Source organism: Helianthus annuus, chromosome 7 (assembly GCF_002127325.2).
Source record: "Helianthus annuus cultivar XRQ/B chromosome 7, HanXRQr2.0-SUNRISE, whole genome shotgun sequence".
Taxonomy (NCBI): Eukaryota; Viridiplantae; Streptophyta; class Magnoliopsida; order Asterales; family Asteraceae; genus Helianthus; species Helianthus annuus.
Genome location: NC_035439.2, coordinates 66,904,056 through 66,926,863, shown reverse-complemented (window position 1 = coordinate 66,926,863; position 22,808 = coordinate 66,904,056). Strand labels below are relative to the sequence as shown.

The 22,808-nt window shown below is 36.6% G+C and overlaps 1 protein-coding gene across 1 annotated transcript; it reads left to right on the top strand.

Moving 5' to 3' along the window:
* The first annotated feature begins 12,356 nt into the window (after window positions 1-12,356).
* LOC110868118 lies at window positions 12,357-13,140 on the top strand. Its single transcript, XM_035975553.1, has one exon. The coding sequence runs from the start codon at window positions 12,532-12,534 to the stop codon at window positions 12,979-12,981; it is 450 nt and encodes a 149-aa protein (XP_035831446.1). The 5' UTR covers window positions 12,357-12,531; the 3' UTR covers window positions 12,982-13,140.
* Window positions 13,141-22,808: the final 9,668 nt, after the last annotated feature.

Sequence of the window (22,808 nt, the reverse complement as noted above, 5' to 3'; positions counted from 1 at the left end):
CAAGTATAAAGGTAAACAATTGGTATTAAATCAATATATTGATGAAAATGCTGAGCTAAAACGAGAATTGGCTGACAAGGAAAAGAAAAAAAAATAAACTGTGAAGTTATCATGCTTATTCATATATTCTCGAACGTATTTTCAACATTACCCCAGATGTTAATGATTCTGAAAAGAATAAAAAGGGGATTGGATCAGAATATCATCAAGTTCCACCACCATTGGAGAAAAAACATACTTTCTATGATGTTTAAAAGGTGGCAAAGGCAATAAATATGGTTGATCAATTACCTAAAAACATTGATGTGACATACACCAAATCCGATGTTGGTGAATCAGAGGAGGTAAGTAAGGTTGTTGAAAGTGTTTTGAAAGAAGAAAATCAAAATAATTCTACCAAAAATGATAATTCCGAATCACAGATTGAAGATGAAGAAAGTTTTCTTAAAAATTATCTAAAGAATTCAAAATCTAAGACAAACACGAATGATGATTCAATAATGTTGGCATATTATATGGTTGGATCTGACAAATTGTTCTCAGATGTTGAAGTTCCGATTTAAAATATGATTGCGGAAAAGATTGATAAAGTTTTTAAATTGGTGGAAATTGAGAAAACTGAATTTGAGAAATTTGCTGGAAAGGGCAAGAAAGCTTTTTATAACAAACTAGATTACAAAAAGAAAAACACAAAGGCTGGTTTGGGTTATAAAAAGATATAAAATCAAAAGAAAAGGTTTGACAAGACAAATTTTCAGAAAAAGATGAACTTTGTTCACGAAACAAGTTCCGAAATAGAAAAAGAACTCAGATTTAGTCGACAGACTAATGAAAAAACAACAACAACAACAACAACAGGCCAAAGATGTTTCGAAGAAAACATGTTTTAAATGTCAACAAGTTGGGCACATTGGTCGTAAATGTCCACAAAATCTGAAGCTGTTGTTGTTGAGAAAAAGAAATCTGATGTTGTGAAGCAGAAGTCACCCAAGTTTGAGCCAAAGCAAATTTGGAAACCAAAGGTTGATTTCTCAAAAAGAAATATTCAAAATGATTCAAGATTTTATGAAGAATATTTCAAAAGGACAAATTTGAGTGGTAGAGAGAAAAGACACTTCTGTAGATTAGAAAAGGAAAATTGATTTGACCGAAAATGTTGAAGTCAAGAATGAAAAAGTTTTTTGTGAAAAACGAAAAAGATTTTTCCTAAGCCGAACGAATCGTATTGTGTTAAAATACCCAAGGTCAAACACGCATGGGTTGAATTATTCAAGTAATTGAGTTGTTGTATGTGCAGGTGTTCTAGAAGTCAACCGAAGTTCAAAATGGGCAATGGAGCAGCCTGGCACACGAGGAGGGACAAGAGGAGGACTCATGTGATTGAAAACAGGGAGTGTTTGTTAAAAAAAGGAATACGCTGAAACCCTCACGGCTGAACAAACAAAACATGATAAAATAAGATTGAAAAATGGTAAATGTTAAAATATCAATGTTTTTGAGATCATGGGGATGTGTGAAAAATGCTAACAGAGAATGTAAAGCAAAACGGATGGTGAGATAAAGCTATTCACATCGGTTTGTCAAATGTTTTAGAATTTTAGGGGGAGTAAGTTTTAAATTTGAAAAAAAATTCAAAAACATTTGAAAATTCGAAAATGTCAAAAATATGAAAAAAAGAGTTTTGTGTAAAAAGAGGAAATGATAGTATATTAGTAGACAATCATAACATGCTAAAGAATTGGAAAGTTAAAAAGTGTTAAACGGTCTCATTGATGATATGCCAGTAGGTTTTTACACACTCGGTAGATTGATTTCGAGATATAAACCTAAAATCAATAACTTTCTTAATTCGTATGGAACATCTCTCGGATATATGGACTTAGTACTCCGAAATTTCGTTTGAGAGGTTGCCTGATTCTGAATATTAAGTCTTTATACTTATTGATATCTGGGGTATTATACTTGGTCTTCTGATTTCGCGTCAGCAATGGCCTAGACCTTGTATAATACTTTTGCGCTTAAAATCCCCCACTGCATAAAAGTTGAGAAAATATCGAAAGATATATATCAAGTGTAGTTTGAGAAGATTCCTAAGTGGAACACACCCTAAGCCTTCATCCCTTTGTCTGAACGGAAGTTCTAACCTGAGCTCTCGAGGCCTCGCACTAACCCAGAGACAGATATCATCTAGGTATATTCACCTGTAAGACTAAATCTAGGGAGTCTTGATATGGGAGTATATTACAGAGGTGGGACACGCGTTTAACATTAGTTCTTAAAACACTAATCTCGTACCTTGAATCAATTGAATTTTGTGTGAAGATTTAAGTGGATTAGTATACTAACAATCTAAGTGAATTGTTTAAAGCTTAAAGTTTATATAGATCAACGGTGCTTATGATGTGTCATAATCTAATATGATCCTCTGACTCAAACTCAACAAAAATATGTTTGTAGATATTTTGTTATTGCATTTCATCAGAGTTAAACTCACAAAAAGATTGTATTTCTACTTTATGTTCTGACAATCGATGTTGGGAAGTTGAATTTCAAAATCTAAGTATGCTGAACATGTCTCAGAAAATAACAAGTTCATTAATTTGAAACTTGGTTTTGAAATTGAAAATTTTAAAAATGGTTTGAAAAATGTCACCAAGGTCATTAAGTTGGACTTGGTAGATAATTCGATAAATCAAGGTCATTAAGTTGAACTTGATTATCTTTGAGGGTTTATGAAGTTGGGTACTTTAGAGTCAAATATAATATTAATTGGTGTGTGAATGAAAGTTAATTGATAGGGGAAGCTTGGTTTTTAATGTCAAATGAAATCTGTGGAAAGCCAGGTTATGATCTTGAAATTGCAAGTAGTTCTAATAAGTTGTTTTTAGATTGTCAAATGAACAGAGTCTCAAAGAGCCAGGTAACAATCCTGAAAGATCAAAGCAAGGGGGAGATTGCTGAGAGGGAGTTTGATGAAAGGGGGAGTTGATGAATCAAGATCTAAAGAGGAGTCTATGATTCAGAACTGTCAAAGATTTTTGGAGACTCGGAGATGATGAAGATTAACTACGACAAAGATTGACTGCGGCAATATCCAAGGGGGAGTCTGTGAATGCACTATGTCAATCGCTTACGTCAATCATGTGTTTTAATGTCAAGAGTATCGAGTCGTATTTAATAGGTTAGACGAGACAGGGATTAAATTGTAGAACACTTTAGTACACATGGTAGATTCGTGCGGATGGCCCATCCGCGCGAATGGGGTGCATCCGCACATAGTTCCAACCGCGCATACACTACGCATCCGTGATTATCTGGTTTGCGCGGATCAGGGCTGCCTATAAATAGGAATGTTATCTTGTCATTTGTAATCTTGGTGGACTAGAAAGGGGAAACTCCGTCCATTTGGTTTCACGGTTTTGTACTATTAAATCATCAATAGGAACCTTATTAATTAGCTTGTTCTTGTTCAAGTCACCTTCGTACTCGGATTCTGCATGAGATACGAAGTAATCGTAACCAGTTGTACATTCGAGCAGATCGTAATCGGTTCTAACAAGTTCCTAGACAACAGAGATTGGGAACAGTGAAATGAACAGTGGCTGATTTTAGTCTATCAGTGGATAGACATGAGCGGTTGAGACCAACAGTTGTTTGATCAATAGTGGCCATGAGCAGTGGTAAATGGAAAAAGAGGATACCTTTCAGCAGTGGATGAATTTTTAGCCAATTAGAGTTTTGAAAACAGTGGTGTGGACATACTTTTAAGGATTCTTGAAAAATTTTCAATTAAATCTATTTTTAAGGATGGATTTTTTTTATTTTCTAAAACCATTTTATTGCTTTTTATTCATGGAAAACAAAGTTTTGCCTTTTAATCCATGTTTAGCATGCCAATCCTAGAGATGAAGCTTTCAAAGGTAGTTGTGTCTAAAGCTTTTGTTAACACATCTGCCCGCGGATCTTTAGTTGGAACATGATGAAGAGAAATCAAACTTTTTTCATAGCTATCCCTCGCAAAGTGATGTCTGATGTCAATATGCTTGGTGGTGGAGTGAGAGACTGGATTTTTAATGATGTTTTCAGCTGCTTGACTATCCAGCATGAGAGGAGTCTTTAGAGCGTACACCAAAATCCAACAATTGATTTTGAAGCCACAAAAGTTGGGCTGTACATCTTGCAGCAGCAATGTATTCAGCTTCAGTAGTGGATGTTGAAACAGCTTCTTACTTTTTGCTTTGCCAAGACACTAAGCAATTGCCTAGAAATTGGCACCCACCTGATAAGGACTTCCTTGTGGTGTTACAACCAGCAAAATCACTGTTTGAAAAACCTGAAAGCTTAATATTCCCATTAGCAGGATACCGGATACCAAGTGTGGGAACACCTTTTATTTATCTCAATATTCTTTTTACAACAATGAGATTTGACTTCCTAGGTGCTGACTGGGATCTTGCACAAACACATGTTGCACATGATGTCTGGCCTAGATGTAGTTAGGTACAATAAAGGCCCAATCATGCTTCTATACAATGTTTGATCAACCAAGTCATCCTTTTCATCTACGTGGTTTACAATCATTCATATCAAATTTTGTTAAAAGTTCTTTTACGTATTTGCTTTGATGAGTGAATGTTCCATTTTGCAATTTCTTAACTTAGAGACCAAGAAAGCATTGAAGTTCACCCATAGCACTCATTTCAAACTCTGCTGTCATGAGTTTTCTGAACTCTTCACACATGGAGGTACATGTGGATCCAAAGATGATGTCTGATATACTCTAAAGTATGCATAATTTTTATATAATATTTCCTTCACTTTTGTGTAGCTTTAGGGTTGTTTGAATTAAATTTAACTCGTTTTTAGCTCACATTGGTAGTTTGATGGCTTTAAGAGAAAACGAGCTACAACGGGGTATATTTTATATCAAAATAAATTTGACACTTAGATTGAAATTAATTGTGTCATTGATATTTGTTTTAATTAACATTGAAATTAATTGATGCATTAATGTTTTTTTTTTCTTTCATTCGTAGATCTTAAAGAAGAACAGAGTAAAATGCACGGATAGTCCCTGAGATTTTGCATAATAACACCTATAGTCCCTAACTTTTGAAAATTACACCGGTGCTCCCTGTGGTTTGACAATTTGTTACTCGGACAGTCCCTGGAGTGGATGTCCGTTAGTTTTCTCCGTTAAGTGGATGTAAAATAACAGAATTACCCTTCATCTTCTCTACTCTATAAAAACAAAACAACCCCACCCACCCCCCAACTTTCTCTCTGTTTCCTCCACCATTAACCACCAACCACCGCCATTGTTATTACCATTTTCACCATGGTGGTGTGACAATTAAACATGTTACATGCTGATAGTGACAAGAATGTTAAAAAGCAAGAAAGCAATGAGCTAAAAAACTTCGATGATTATCTTCATAGATTCATAGAGTTCATCAGAAGTTTTATTTCTGGTCTATGTTTTCTTCTATTCTGTTGTCTCATATGTTTTCTTCTTTGTTGCATCACATATTATCTCTGTCGTTTCACATGGTTTGTTTACTTCCACCACAACGAACTCGGCGAGTTTGGTGATCATATCCAAAGATGGGCACATGAGTTTATACCTCAGGCTATTTCAATTTGGAATGAGGAAGACCGGGATACAAATGACTCTGGTGATCGTGTCCATAGATTGAGACCGAACATCGTTGAGCTTCAGGCTGGTTACACCGGGATAAGGGGGACCGAGAGTTTGGGCGAGATAGAAATAGGAAGGATTTCTTCGCTGGAACTCCTTTGGTTGCTACTGCTGAAGAGTCCAACGCTGGTGAGAATGGTAATAACAATGGTGGTGGTTGGTGGTTAATGGTGGGGGAAATAGAGAGAAATGTGGGGGTGGTTGGGGTTGTTTGTTTTTATAGAGTGGAGAAGATGGAGGGTAATTTTGTCATTTAACATCCACTTAACGGAGAAAACTAACGGACATCCACTCCAGGGACGGACTATCTGAGTAACAAACTATCAAACCACAGGGAGCACCGGTGTAATTTTCAAAAGTTGGGGACTATAGGTGTTATTTTGCAAAACCACACCATGCATTTTAATCAAAAGAAAATAATAGTTTGAATGGCAATTAATGTATAGAATTGGGAATGAGTTAATTGCTCGGATGGTCCCTGTGATTTCAAGTTTTTTCACGTTTAGTCCCCACCTTTTGAAAATAGCAGATATGCTCCCTATGGTTTGTCATTTTGTTACTCGGATAGTCCCTGAGTAGATGTCAATTAGTTTGAAAATAGCTGGTATGCTCCCTATGGTTTGTCATTTTGTTACTCGGATAGTCCCTAGAGTAAATGTTGGGGGACTATCCGAGTAACAAAATGACAAACCATTGGGAGCATACATGCTATTTTCAAAAGATGGGGACTAAACATGAAAAAACGTAAAACCACAGGGACCATCCGAGCAATTAACTCAATTGGGAATGAACGCAAGTTTAGAAGTGAAAGCAATTTTATTATATTTTTATAATGGCACAAGGGTGATCTGAATTATGGACAATAGAGGACCCAATGATGCAAATAGGATTTGGGCTGTAATGTATCACGAGACCTTAATGGGCCATTATCATGACTCGCTTGTGTAATGGATTGGGTGGCTGCAAATACTGATTGGGTTAAATGGAAAAAGGAAGGCGGCCTTATTTTTTTGGACGAACAGGAGGATTGCTAATTATTTATTTTCGAAGATCAGAAGACAGAAGGCATATTTTGACGGCAGAAGTGAAAAAACATCAGACGATAAGCAAAAGGACGAAAAGGGGCAGTGATTTGGTGATTTGTGGAGCGCATACGAAGCGGGATTGAAGAATCGAAGGCGCAGGATCGCATCTAGAAGAAACACACAATACGGTTCTTTCGTTTTTCGTATTCTTTGACTTGATATTATGTTTAGACTTGGTTTTGAGATTGTTTATGTACTGAACTTGACTATGCTAGGCTAAACTTATCGCTACCTAGGTTAGATGAACTTTGATTCGGTGTTTTAACTATTGATTTTGTTTATTGGTTAAATTGTGATGATTTACGTATTTCTGCTAGGTTTCGGTTTATGAAATTGTGTGCTTGTCTTGGTTGTGATTAATTATTTGCTTTCGTGATCTTGTTAGTCTGGTCTGGAACTATTTAGGTCATTCTAGGTTCGTTAACCTATTAGGTTTTCGGTCTAGAGCCTTAGATTAGAGATAATTCGGGTTTAACTAAACTAATTAAAATCAACCGAGTATAGTGTGCATCCTTTCCTGGCGACTCTAGGGACGAGTCAGGATTGCTAGGTTATTAGCTGGGCGTTGTTTGTTGTTTGGGTGACCGATAGCTCGGATCCGGCTACTTATTCGCGTTTAGATTCCCTAGGTTCTCCGTTATTTTAGCAGATTTACCTTCGTGATTGGAGGATTTTGGCACCCGAGTTGCCTTGTATCTGACAGTTGTGGGATTCGGTATCGATAGGTCGAGCCGTTTTCAGTTTAGCACTTCATCGCTCTGTTCCATCTTCTATTTTGGTTGATCATCCCTAGCGGGAGGTTTTCTGGGTAGATTCGGAGCTTTAGCCGTTGGTCATTATCTAGAGTTTATAGGCCGGTCATAGGGATTCGAAGCCTTGGTAGTTCGCTTTCGTCATTGTTTGCTTCCGGTTACTTCACCATCTTGCCTGCTTGCTTCGTTCTTCTGTTTAATTGCTCGTTTTTAGGTATTAGTTTAATCCGAAAACTCAAAACAAATAAAAAAACAGTTAAGTAAATAGTTGAGTCAGAGTCTAGGTCAGTGTCGCTAGTGTCTCGTGGGTTCGATACTCGGACTTCATTGAGCTTTACTACATACGATATGTACACTTGCCTGTCTTGTGGTCTAGCATTAGGATAGTCTTAGTTTATAAATTTAAAACTAGGGTGTCTAGATTAGGTTTAGTTTTTATAGACCATATTCAGCACATCAATGTCATCAACATAAATTTGGACAATCATCAAGTCCTTTCCTTTCCATTTTAAAAATAGTGTTTTGTCAATGTTACCCCTTGTAAACCCTATGGAAATGAGAAAGGTGGAAAGAGTTTCATACCAGGCTGTAGGTGCTTGCTTCAAGCCGTACAAAGCTTTGTTGAGCTTGTAGACATGATCAGGATAAATGGCATCTTCAAAACCAGGAGGTTGGCACACATATACCTCTTCCTGAATCTTACCATACATGAATGCACATTTTATATCCATCTGGTACACCTTGATGTTATGGTTGACAGCAAAGGATAAGAACAATATGATGGCTTCAAGTCTTGCTACAGGAGCAAAGGTTTCATTATAATCAATGCCCTCTTCTTGTCTAAAGCCTTGAACCACAAGCCTGGCTTTGTTTTTTACAATAATGCCCCGTTCATCAGTTTTGCTTTTGAAGACCCATTTTGTGCCAATTGGACATACATCCTTTGGCAGTGGTACAGGTTCCCATACTTGTTGTCTTTTAAACTGTTGGAGGTCGTCTTGCATAGCTTCTACCCAATTATTGTCTTTAAGTGCGTCATGGTACTTGACTGGTTAGATGAGTGATAGAAAGCCAGCAAAAAGACAAATGTTTAGGGATTGACTTCTTGTGAGAACCCCTTCACTGATGTTGCCAATAACTTAATCTGGTGGATGAGATTTAAGGAAGATTAGATCCCCCTTGTATGGAACAATGGCATTGAGAGGTGAAGGTTGCATATGTAAATCATCTAAGCTAACATCTGTTGGCAATTTTGAAGAGCCAACATCTGTTGGAGATCGAGGTGGAGAAGTAGGAAGAATGGGTGTGAAACTGTGTTAACTTTTATCCACAAATGATGTACTTTTGTCAACAAAGGTTTGACTTGATGTAGTGGCCGAGGTTTGATCAACAATTGTTGATGCAGCAGTGTCAGAGTTTTGACAGCTGTTTTGAACATCTACTTCTCTGGTGGTGGAAGTGACTTTTTATTGTGGAATCACAATGTCAATTCCATGATCTTGAGGGAAAGATTGTGATGTACCTGCAGGGTTAGCCTTGACAGACACATCTTCAAATGTAAATTTATCTAAGTCAAATAGTTCAGCAGGGTTTTGCTGGGATTTTTAATGAAGAAAATTCATTGAACTTTACATTCAAGGTCTCTTCCACACACCTAGTCCTTATGTTAAACAGTTTGTAGGCCTTGGCAGCGGTTGAGTATCCCAAAGAATAACCACAATCCACTTTGGCTGCAAATTTTGAAATTGAATCTTTTAGATTAAAAATGAAGCATGGGTAGCCAAAGATTTTGAAGTATGAGATCAGTGGCTCGATCTTGAACAGAGTTTCATAAGCAGTCTTTTGATGTCTGGGGTTGATTAAAGCTCTGTTCTGCATATAGCAAGTAATGTTTACAGCTTCTGCCCAAAACGTTAAAGGTAAACCTGAGTCTGCAAGCATTGTTCTGGCAGCTTCAATCAATGTTCTGGCGGCTTCAATCAATGTTCTGTTTTTCCTTTCAACCACCCCCTTTTGTTCTGGTGTTCTTGGGATGTTGTATTGCCTTACAATCCCTATTGACACACAGAACTCATCCAACTCCTTATTTCTAAACTCTGTTCCATTGTCACTCCAAAAGACTTTTACTGGTAGATCAAATTACTTTTCAACTTGTTTTACAAAGTCCTGCAAAATACCTGCAGTCTCGTCTTTGGAGTGCAAAAAGTAAGTCCATGCAAACCTTGAAAAATCATCAACAATAACAAGACACTATCTTTTCTTTTTCAAACTCATGATTTTTACAGGGTCGAACAAGTCCATGTGCAACAATTGTAAACACTGGCTTGTGTTGGACTCTTCAATGGACTTGTATGAACTTTTATGTTGTTTACCCTTTAAATAGGAAACACAATGCTCATCACAAGTAAAATGTTTTGGTGGAAGGCCTCTTACAAGGCCTTGTTTTGAGAGTGTGGTGATTGTTTTAAGATTTGTGTGTCCAAGTCTTCTGTGCCATAGTTTTGTCTCTCTGGTAGAGGCAGCTGAGAACAGACATGCATCAGACTTTGGATTATCCTTCAAAATATCAATCACATACACATTGCCACTCCCTATGCAGTTAATCTCGGCGATATCTCGGTGATATATCACCGATATCTCGGTTATCGGACCTCCACAAGAATATCGGTTTAAAATCTGGTAATAATCTCGGTCTCGATAATATCGGCGATATATACCGATATATCGCCGATATTTTGTAATTATGATATCGGTTGTCTCACTGATAATCTCGGTCCCGACTAACATGCGGTGGTCCGGCGGTGGCGCTGTTAGCTCCGGCGAAATAGCTTTATGGTGTTAACGCGTTTCAAAAGATGAAATTGGCGTTCCATGAGCATAAAAAAGGACTGAAACTAACCTTGTTGAAGAGCAGAAAGGGAGGAGAAGAACCGGAGCTTTTGAAGAAGAAGACATGTTGGGGGCGGTAGTTTTGATTTTTAGGGTTTGTAGAAGAAGATATGTTGGGGCGGCAGTTTTTGTTTCTAGGGTTACATGTGGGGAAGTGATAAAGTCTATGGGAAATGGGTGTATATACTGATATTCTAATTTTTAATTTAAGTTTTTCAGTCTTTTAAAGTCTTTTTTTTCTCTTGCTCAGTTACTCCACTTTATTAAATTAACCTTTACATATTTTTTTATCTATTTTAATTATCTTCTATTCATTATTACTATAAAATTTATTTATTTTATAAGATATATATAATTGTGTGTATATATATATGATATTATAAATTACCGATATCCCACCGATATCTCACCGCGATAACCGATATCTCAAATATCGGTCCTTGACCGATAACCAATATTTTTCTGCATTAACTGCATAGGCCACTCCTTTGGGCAACTACCAGCAACAAAATCAACAAATTCCCACTTCACAAGTTCGGATTTGTAAATGTGGAGGGTTCCGATTTGTAAACATAGACTTCTATTGGAAACTAGGGCTCCGATTTGAAAAGGATTTTGCTATCAGTTAAAGTATCAACCGATTCATACTTCACATCTACATCCCTCCACTCCATGCAAGCTTTTTTTTTTTTTTTTTTGCTCAATCTTTTTTGGATTTTAAGTTTTGAGTCTTAATTCATGAAGTGTATAAAACTCAGGTTTTAGATTTCAAAGGGTTGCTGAAGAAGTAAGCAAGGATATTTTGGTTTGAATTTGACAAAGATTGTAGAGTTTGTCTCTTGAATTTGATTGTAGAGTTTATAGAAAGCATGTTTGTTAGCAGTTAGCACAAGGATATTTTGGTTTGATTTGACCATTTATTAATATTAGGGGTGTTCCCGATAAACGATGATTACTTGTTGACGGTATTGTTTCACGACTTATTTTTTAATATTAGGGGTGCTCAGGCCGAAAAACGCTGCAGAACGCTGCAGTTTTTTAAGGTTTTTATGCCGAAAAACGTGCAGTTTTTTGGCGTTTTATTATTTAAAAAGGGCACTTTTGTATCGTTTTTTGCTGAAATAAACACGCCGTTTTTTGTCATTTTTTGCTGAAAAACAGTCCAAAAAACCGATAATAACCGATCCAAAAACCTGCAGAAACGTTGCTACGTCCAGTGTTGAAAAACGACGCAGAACGTTGCCCGTTTTGATGTTTTCACAGAAAGACCGGCACTTTTTGGCGTTTATAACAGTTTTTGACTTATAACATGTATGATGACAGGTTGAGTTAATTGCACGTTTGATCAAATGGTTCGTACATTCTTTCGCAAGTTAATAGCGATGATGATCTTGATGAGGATATCGAAGAACAATCTACTCGCAGACGTCGTAAATTTATTCGACGCAATCATATTTAGGGACATGAGAGTTTATATCGTGATTATATTTCAGAAAATCCGGTATATCCCTCGAATCTATTTCGACGGAGTTTCGGATGAGTCATCCTCTATTTCTCCGTATTCTAAATGAGGTAGTGGCTAACGAGCCATACTTCGTCCAAAGAGAGATAATATTGGAAGACTCGGTGTATCTTCTATGCAAAAGATAACAGCGACACTTAGAATGTTGGCCTATGGGGTTAGTGCTGATTTTATGGATATATACATATGCATCGGTGAAAGCACTGCAATGGAGAGTCTCAAGAAACTATGAGACGATAGTAAGTATTTTTTCAGTTGAATATCTACGGTCACCAAACTCCAATGATATTACTAGATTACTTGTTGTTGCGGACCAACGAAGATTCCCTGGAATGCTCAGAAGCATTGACGGCATGCATTGGAAGTGAAAAAATTGTCCCACAGCCTGGAAAGGTATGTACTCTGGCCACATTCGTGAACCTACTATTATTTTGGAGGCGGTTGCTTCATATGATCTCTTGATATGGCATACATTTTTTGGTATGCCCGGTTCACATAACGACATTAATGTCTTCTATTTTCATGGAACTTGCGTAAGGGTATGCTCCACTAGTCAATTACATAGTCAACGGCCACGACTATACTATGGGGTATTACCTTGCAGATGGTATTTATCCTAAGTGGCAAACTTTTGTAAAAGCGATTCCATCACCAAGAGGGAACAAGAATAAACATTTTGCAAAAGCACAAGAATCTGCAAGAAAAGATGTCGAGCGAACATTTGGAGTACTTCAAAAACGATTTGCAATCATTCGAGGACCTTCACGAATGTTTAAATTGAAGGTACTAACAAATATAATGAAAGCATGTGTTATTCTTCATAACATGATCATTGAAGACGAACGTGATAATGGTGATAGTCTTAACATTGAGTATGATCGACTTGATGATGATCTTCCTGAACTGTCGCACACTCAAACAAATGAGTTTATGGACTTCATCCAACGTCGTCTTCATATTAAAGATAGCTCAGCACATCATCAGCTTCAAGAAGACCTAATTGAACATCAATGGCTACACTATCCCCAACAATAAACTATGTCGCGTTATATTAGATTGTTTTGTGGATGTTATGAGTTGGATTTAGAAATATGTTATGTGATGATCATTAGAATTATATATGTATATAGCTCAACTTTTGTTAAAGTTTGCATCTATTTGGACAATTGACTTGTAATGTGTTACCATCTTAAATTGTTGGTTGTTGTTTTCGTCGGTCAAAAAAACTGCTGAACACTGCTGTTGGTTGCTCTTTTCGCCGGTCCAAAAAAACTGCAGCAACGCTGCTGTTGGTTGTTTTTTTCGATGAAAAAAACTATGTTTCTTCGAGATTTTTTTGCAGTATAACCTGCATTTTTTTTGCTGAAAAAACTGCAGTTTTTTGGCCAAACGGGTGCTTAAAAAAACTGCATTTTTTACGTTTATTTGCTAAAAACACATGCTGTTTTCTAGGGGGTTTGCTGGAAAACCTTGCAGGTTTTTAGCGTTTATTTGCTGAAAAAATATGTTGTTTTCTGGGGGGTTTTGCTGAAAAAACTTGCAGGTTTTTAACTTTTATTTGTTGAAAAACATGTTGTTTTCTAGGGTGTTTTGTTGAAAAAAGCAGTTATTTTGTTGCCGTTTAAACGCTAAATTAAAGCTGTCGAATTTTATAAAATGTAATCATAGTGTTGCTTCTCAAAATCATACCTGGGGATTGCCATTTAGTTTGGAAAATTTTTGTTATAGGTCAGATAGTACAGATCACACATTTGGCTATGTTGGTTTATGATAATATCATTAGTATTCAAAGCAACCCGACCCGATTAATCTAAAGATAATAATTATTAGTATAACTTCTATCAAAAAAAGTTATTAGAACAAATTTTAGAAGAAAATATAATAAGACAAAATAGATAGTAGTTAAAGTTGTAAATTGGAGAAAGAGAAGAAATAACAATAAAAAAAAGAATATAGAGATAGGTATGGGGAATTGGATGTGGAAGGTTTTTTTAAAATATTATAAGGTTAAAGATGGTGGATTGGATGCGAATGTTCTAAGGACGACAACAAATGTTATTTAACGAGAGAAGAGAAATGATCCGGAAGGAAGTAGAGAATAAAGATGTTTCATAGTTTTTTATTCCTTCCTAATTGAAGAGATTTGGAGAGAATGCGAAGGGTTTCTTTTATATTATTTTCTTTACTAAACTAGGGAACACAATTTAAGGATAACCTTTTGGGGTAGCCCAGTTGGCCAGCCTCACCCACCCTCTCTCTAGAGGTCTCGGGTTCGAATCTTGGTGTCCGCAACCCACGGCCAAACTCTTCGCTCTCGGTTGGGTATTCACCCCAGGCAGCTATGGGGCTAAGCTAGCTTGTGGAGTGTGATCACTCCAGCGGTTAGGAGGACCGTGGAATACCCCCCCCCCCCCAACGTAAGGATCAAGAAGGTCGTGTTTATAAATGGGAAATTGCGAGGATATTGTAATGCCCCAAAAACTTGATTTTTATATTTATTAGTATGTTTCATTGCATTGTGCCATGATATAAAATAACTAACTTAACGTAGTTCGAATATACTTTAAATAGGAAGGGATGAAGTTTCAAACAAAAAGGGGTAGAAAGCAAACATGAAGGGCTGAATGGTAAGCTATTATTGTCTTCAAATAAAAATAATGGGGAAGATGGAATCCATATGTTTTTATGGATTTGTGTATGTCGACACACAAGGAAGAACAAGGAGATCTCAAACAAAAACTGATTTCTGAAATTGTGCTCGATAAAATTGTGTCGAAGCGTATAACAAGCTTCTCTATTATGTAAATCCTTAACTCGTTCCAAGTGTGTCGTAAATTCATTTGTTGGTCCATGGTTTTGTGGTGACAAATCCCCATCCTCCTTACCTGACCACTCGCATATGGTGTATCCTTCGTCTTCTACGATCATGTTGTGTAGTATTATGCATACATACATTATATCGGGTTTAACTCTTGGGCTAAAAATCCTTGTTGACCCTTGTATATAGTGCTATCGAGCTTGGAGGACCCCGAACGCCCTGTCGACATCCTTTCTTGCAAACTCCTGTCTTTTTTTTTACTTTTGGATATGAGTCTATTTTTTACTTTTGGATATGAGAAGCTTTCTACAATTGTGGACCATTTCCGGATAAATCTCATCTGCAAGATAGTATCCTTGGTTGTATTATATCTCATTCACTATAAAACTGCATGACGGCACAGACCCGTCTAACACCTCATTGAATTTCAGAGACTAATTTTAGAGACTAATTTATGATGTTGATGTCAGTGTTTTATAAAAATTTGGGACCCATCATGCGAAAAAGTGTCAACCACAAGGACTCAAATTGCAGTTTACTCTAAAATTTAAAACACAATGCGTAGATAGATTGTGACACTTTGTAGGAAAAATGTTTTTTGTAGACAAACCCTTACCTATAAAAGTGTGTATATATATAGTGGAGTAACTTAAATTTAAATGGCCCCAACTTAATGCCTCCAATGGTGCGATGTGTTTAGATGTGTGATCCAAAATTCGGATGACTCCACAACAGAGTCGTTGGAGATGATTTTAGCCAAAGTATCTTAATTTCCCATTGACTTTTTATATAAAAAAACAATGGGGCCCAATGAAAAATGGTGGTGGGTTTTATTTGTTTTATTTTTTTTAAATTATTAATATATGAAATCACCAAAATATCCCAAAACGAAACAAGTAACATTGTTAACTTTATACACCATACTGAAAACTAATTAGTAACTTTTAAACTATAAGGCTTGGCGTTGTGGAGTAGCACCCTCCTCTACATCAACCATTAGGTGGGTGGCGTCCATAACCCTCCACCAATCACATGCAAACACACACACATTTATTTATTTACTTTTAATTAAACCACGACATACTAGTCAAAGGTTGCGTTAATTAAAACCTATAGCCTATGTGACGGTAACCTGACAAGACATTATTACACTTTGACGAAATTGCACAAAACAACCTTTATGTTATACCTAAACTGCACGTTACACCTTTAACTATGAAATCGGTCAAACCCAACTTTTATATTCATGTTTTGATACAAGACTCAACCTTTAACACAAACATCGTTTAATTTCTTGGTCGAGTTACCTCACATGCTTTGCATGTGTTGGTCGTATGGCTTTTTAAAAGCATATGTATTTTTTATTTTTTGTTTCATCGGTCAACACCTAAAAGTCAAAATACTCAATAACCCTTCACCCCATTCTCCAACCTCCTGTAACAGGTAAAAAGTAGACAAATCATAAATGAAACTACGAACAGTGCGATCCACAAAATCCAGTTCAAATTTCTGATTACTTATTCATGAATCATGTCACACCCCCAAAATCCACAAGCGGAGTATCACCGCAGGAGGCGTGACTGACCAAGATCTTAGTCACCAATCACATTGAACTCATAGGTAAATTTAAATAAAACTTTCATTTATTAACAATAAGTGTTACAATGTACAAATAATTCACCGTTTACAGCGGAAGCATAATTCATTCGTTGAGTGTTTATAAACTGTCACACCCCAGCCGCGTATAACATGCAACCGCGGCGGAAACGCCGGGGAGTGTTGGGACAGAATTAAATTGTTTCATAACCATGGAAACCAAAGTTACATTTTATTTATTTAACAAGCGTAATACATTGTCTTAAACATGAAAACAAAGAGTTCGCGACAAAATTAAACTAGTCTATCTTCATTTTTAGTCTCTAAGGCACAGGTCCGCCCTAGTGTCATGATCATCATCCTATGGAACAGCTCCTGAAAACACATGTGAAAGTAGGTACGTCAGCATAAAAATGCCTGTGAGATACATAGGTTTTGTGAAAGTGAGATTCATGACTTGAGTTTAAAGAAGTGTTTAATAACAGTCAGTCATGAACCTTGTAATTTGTCTTGCTTTGTAAACCATTTGAAAAACGATAATATCAGATGATATGTATAGATAAGTGTAAGGTTAAACGAGTAACCAAGTAAAATGAGTTTAATAAGATAAGTTGTTTGTAGAGCAATGTCTTGTAAAAAGTATGTTATTTGTATAAAACGTAGTATGTCTAAACTGAAATGATTTAGATAACGCTACGATATGTAATATTATACAAGCATTTATATATAGGAAGTACCAGCGGCGTATCCACCATGTTTGTATCATATTACATACGCCACGTTACTCAAACCATTTACCCAAACCAACCACCATGTAATTTGTTCATGTATAAATCAATTGTCAAGTGTCATTGTGTAAACCACATCGAAATGTCTATGTTCAATGTAAACCACCAAATGTGTATAACAATGTCAAAATGTTTATGTTTAATGTAGATCATGTATGTGTACCCAAAATATATCATGTATGGTAAGTGAAATGTATCAACTAAACCATATGTAAAATGCACAAAACAAGGTGTTGAAGTAAAACATGGTTTAAATCAACGTTATGTTTTGTGGAACAATGCATGCTCTACTGATATAAACATTTATGCGGTATTGTGAAATATGCATACATCCAAGCCTTGAGACTGTGGCGATAAACCCTTAAACAAATTAAAGGTTTATCTAAGTTATGTATATCGAATTCGGTCATTCCTTCCAATCCAAACAAACCCAGGATTTCAGGAACGGGAGCTGTCAATTCCTATGGTACCACTACCTACTAACGAACGGCGTAGCTAATGTTAATGAATGTATTATTCCATGTTAAACAAACCAAATGTCATAACAAAATGAAGGCATGTGATGTAAACAACTGTACTAAGTATGCACACAATGGGCATAAATAGCATGAAATGTAATGTGAAACAATCTACTAAGTACGCACACAATGGGCATACATAGCATGAAATGTAATGTAAAGCGATGTACTAAGTACGCACACAATGGGCATACTGATGGGATTTTGACATGTTTATCAAAGCAATTTCATCCATATGAAATAAAAACGCAGCGGAAATAATGTTTTAAAACATGTTACTTTTGTAAGATATAAAACCATTTATATGCAAATCCCAAAACCCGGATCCATATATGAAGATGCATACTATCAAACATAACCATAGGGTGTTTAGCAAAACTACCTTCTTGGAGTAATGAGAATGAAATGGATGATGCTTCAAGAATGGTTGTCCTCAAGAGTAGAAGACCTCAAGCTTGTATACCCCAAGCTTCCAACAAACACCACGGGTTTAGCTAGGATTTCTCACACTTGAATCAAAACCGAAAAGCTCCTTGGAACCCTTCTATGGCCGATTTTGAGAGCAAAATAACACAAGTCTTCCAAGTTCTCTCTTGTCCATTTTGTCATACAAAATACATTTAAAGGAAGTGAGAGAAATTGCCACCCTACATGCCCAATCAAAATCCATGCAATTGCATGTATGTTTATTGGACCAAATTTTCACCCAATCAAGAGCCATCTAAATATGACATCTTGCATGAAATGTTATTGGAGCAAAAATCTTTTGGGAATTCCCATGAGGGGGGGGGGGCGGCCCACTTGTATTTTTATAAAAAAAATTCAAATCTTTCTTTTATAAATTTAAGTCTTGATTAATTTTATAACTTTTATAAAATTATACACCATATGTTTGCAAGACTTTATGTAATCTTTTATAATGTTATTTAACCCATTAAATAACAAAATAAAATATTCTCTCAAAATAAATTATCCATATAATTTATTAGTTTCTCAAGTGTAATTATTTAGAAAACCAATTTCTAAATATTGTAAGTGTTAATATTTATTTGTTTGATCATATCACAAATAAATAATATAAGTGTTTGTCTAGCTTGTTATTGGGTATGACTCGACTTGGATCATAACGTACTAGCCACATCAATTTAATATGTGTCTTGGGCATACAGAGTCCAACAATCTCCCACTTGCACAAGATACATAGAAGATTGATGCAAGCAGTAAATGACGCCTAACTACGGTTTACTACCCCCAATACGTATGACTATATTTGCCATTCAATAACATCATCCCTTTCAAGTCCCTTACTTGAACATGATTTAGGTGAATCTATCATTTATCCTTTCGTTACAGATGTCATGTTAAATCCAGAGACATAGAGTGATCACTCTCTGTTGATTTAACTTTATCAGGCCTTAGACATCTTACTCTCAACGAATAAGAGGAACAAATCCCTTCTTGACTACATATGTCTCTCACAACCACCTTGTACCACACCTGAGCTCAGCCTTATGTACTGTCATATTACTGACAGCGAAGAAATGAGTCAAGGCATAATATTTGGTGAATATCAAGACCCAATATGTATCTCAGGTCAGAGGATACTATGATATTCGCCTTAACTCAAAATTTACTTATGATCAATCACAAATGATTCCATGCAGTAATATTTGAGAGCGAGTCAGTCCAATATTTGTATCCCACAAATATCTATGAACTTTGGCAGCAACACTTTGCTCTATATTCATTCTAAATGAATATCCACCAATCCAAGTTCATAATAGTCTTACATTCATATTTGTTCCCACAATTATGATTGACTACGGACATTTAGAATAATTAAGTTATTCACGGATTTAAACATGCTAATATGAAACGTAACTCAAAATACCATAAATGAGTTAAAATAACAATTGTTTCAATATCCAAATACAAAATTTGATCAAATCCAATCACTAGAATATCGAAGTCCTAAGGAACATGTGTGACCCTCATGTTTTCCTCTGTCAAGGAGCTTCGTGAGTGGATCCGCAATGTTTTGATCGGTGTGAACTTGGCGGATACATATCTTTCCTTTTTCAACTTCATCCCTTATGTAGTTGAATCTCCGCTCGATATGTCTAGTCTTTTGGTGCGCACGAGGTTCCTTGATTTGAGCAATCGCACCCTCGTTATCACAAAAGATCTCTAGGGGATCTTGAATGGTAGGGACCACCCCTAGGTCGGCTATAAATTTCTTCAGCCATGCAGCTTCCTGGGCTGCCAATGAAGCGGCGATGTATTCTGATTCTGTAGTGGACAATGCTACCACGTCTTGTTTTGAGCTCTTCCAGGAGACTGCTCCTCCATTTAAAATGAAGACATACCCCGATTGCGATCGAGAATCACTTCGACCGGTTTGGAAACTCGCGTCCGTGTAACCCTTTACAACGAGTTCCTCCTCACCAGATCCATATATTAAGAACATATCCTTAGTCCTCCTAAGATATTTCAATATGCTTTTAACAGCCATCCAATGACTGTTACCTGGATTTTGTTGGTATCTACTCGTCATGCTCAAGGCGCATGAGACGTCCGGTCTGGTGCATATCATTGCATACATGATGGATCCTATAGCTGACGCATATGGGATTCTTTTCATTTTCTCTTGCTCATCCTTTGAGCTTGGACATTGAGATGTATTCAAAATTGTCCCCTTTTGAATAGGTACAAAGCCTCTCTTAGAGTTCTCCATTTGGAACCTATTCAAGACTTTGTCAATGTATGCACTTTGGTTTAAACCTATCAAGCGCCTTGATCTATCTCTATAGACCTTTATTCCCAGAATGTAGGCTACTTCACCAAGATCCTTAATGGAAAAACAACTTCCAAGCCAAGCTTTTACACCTTCCATGGTTGGAATGTCATTCCCAAATAGTAGAATGTCATCGATATACAGTACTAAGAAAGTGATGATGCTCCCACTAGCCTTCTTATACACACAAGCTTCATCGCCGTTCTTGATGAATCCAAAATTCTTAATTTCTTCATCAAAACGGTGATTCCAACTTCTAGATGCTTGTTTCAATCCATAGATTGATTTCTTTAACTTGCATACTTTGTCAGGATGTTTTGGATCGGCAAAACCTTCAGGCTGAACCATATAGACATCTTCATCAAGATATCCATTGAGAAATGCCGTTTTGACATCCAATTGCCAGATCTCATAGTCATAATATGCGGCTATGGCAAATAATATTCTGATTGACTTTAGCATCGCCACAGGCGAGAAGGTCTCATCATAATCAATCCCTTGAGTTTGAGTGAAACCTTTTGCTACAAGTCTTGCTTTGTAAGTATCCAAGTTACCATGCATATCAGTTTTCTTCTTGAAAACCCACTTACTTCCAACTACTTTAGAGTTAAGTGGTGGCATAACCAATTCCCAAACTTGGTTGTCATACATGGATTGCATCTCTATGTTCATGGCTTCAAGCCATTTGTCGCAATCGGATTTTGACATTGCATCATGGTATGTGGTTGGTTCATCTGAATCTACCACGTAGCATCCATCCATGAAAAATCCATATCTTTCATGTGGATTGCTAATTCTACCAGATCTGCGAACATTTTGTGTATTTCGATCAACCTCTTGATCGTTTTCAACAACCTCTTGTTGAGTGCTAGTATCAACCAAACGTGTATCGTCTTGTGGTTCTTGATCCTCCTCAAGTTCCACTGTTCTATCACTGGTTCCTTCCATAAGGAACTTAGCTTCTAAGAACTTACCCTTTCGAGCAACAAATACCTTTTGCTCAGTTGGGTCGTAGAAATAGTATCCTATATCATCTTTAGGATAACCTACAAAGATACACTTAGTAGATCTGACTTCCAATTTATTTGGAGTGTATTGCTTAACATAAGCTTCACAACCCCAAACCCTTATGAATGATAATGATGGAGGGTTTCCATGCCATATTTCAAAAGGTGTCTTTTCCACTTTCTTGGTTGGGGCCATATTTAATATACGGACTGCGGAGAGCAAAGCGTAACCCCAAAATGATAGAGGCAATGTGCTTCTAGCCATCATAGATCGAACCATATCTAATAGAGTTCGGTTTCTCCTTTCAGATACACCATTGTGTTGTGGTGTTCCAGGTGGAGTAAGTTGTGAGATAATCCCACAACTCCTAAGATGATCTTGAAAAACACCACTAAGGTATTCACCTCCTCTATCGGTGCGAAGGACTTTGATTTTTTTCTTGAGTTGATTTTCTACTTCACTTTTGAAGTCTTTGAACATTTCAAATGCTTCATCCTTGTGTTTTAGTAAATACACATAACCATAACGACTATAGTCGTCGGTAAAGGTAATGAAGTATCTTTCACCATTCCTAGTCATCGGCTTAAAAGGACCACATACATCTGAATGTATGATACCTAATAAGTCCTTAGCCCTTTCAAATGTTCCACTAAAGGGCGTCTTCGTCATTTTGCCTTGTAAACAAGACTCGCATACATCAAATGAATTATCTTCATTTGTATTCAAAAGACCATTTTTCTGAAGTGTATGCATGCGATTCTTGCTTATATGTCCAAGGCGACAATGCCAAAGGTAGGAATCACTCAAATCCATTTTGAGTTTCTTGTTGGTTACTTGGTACATTGAGCTATCATATGATGCGCTATCATGATCTAATTCATAAATACCATTTAAAGACATAGCTTTAAAATAAAACACATCATTCTTAGAAACATAAATGTCATAGTTAACAAATTCAAAATTGAAACCAGATTGTTTTAAAAGGGAAACTGAAATTATGTTCCTAGTCAAACTAGGAGCATACAAAACATTCTTCAAAATAACTTCCAAACCACTTGGAAGTTCTAAAACGTAGTCTCCTTGAGCCTCGACTTCAACTTTTGCTCCGTTGCCCATAAAGAGACTAGTGTTCCCCTTCTTGTAATGTTTATTTCTTTTGAACCCCTGCAACGAATTGCAAATATGAGTTCCACATCCGGTATCTAGTACCCATGTGTTAAAAGAAATAACATTAAGCTCAACATGTATCATAAAGATAGTACCTGAGGTTTGCCCTGCATCCCTCTTGTTTTTCAACTCTTTGAGATAGGTCGGACAATTTCTCTTCCAATGTCCTATCT

What these genes read in the sequence shown, in the direction of transcription:
- LOC110868118 (XM_035975553.1), top strand. Translation starts at nt 12,532, where the DNA reads ATGGGGTATTACCTTGCAGATGGTATTTATCCTAAGTGGCAAACTTTT.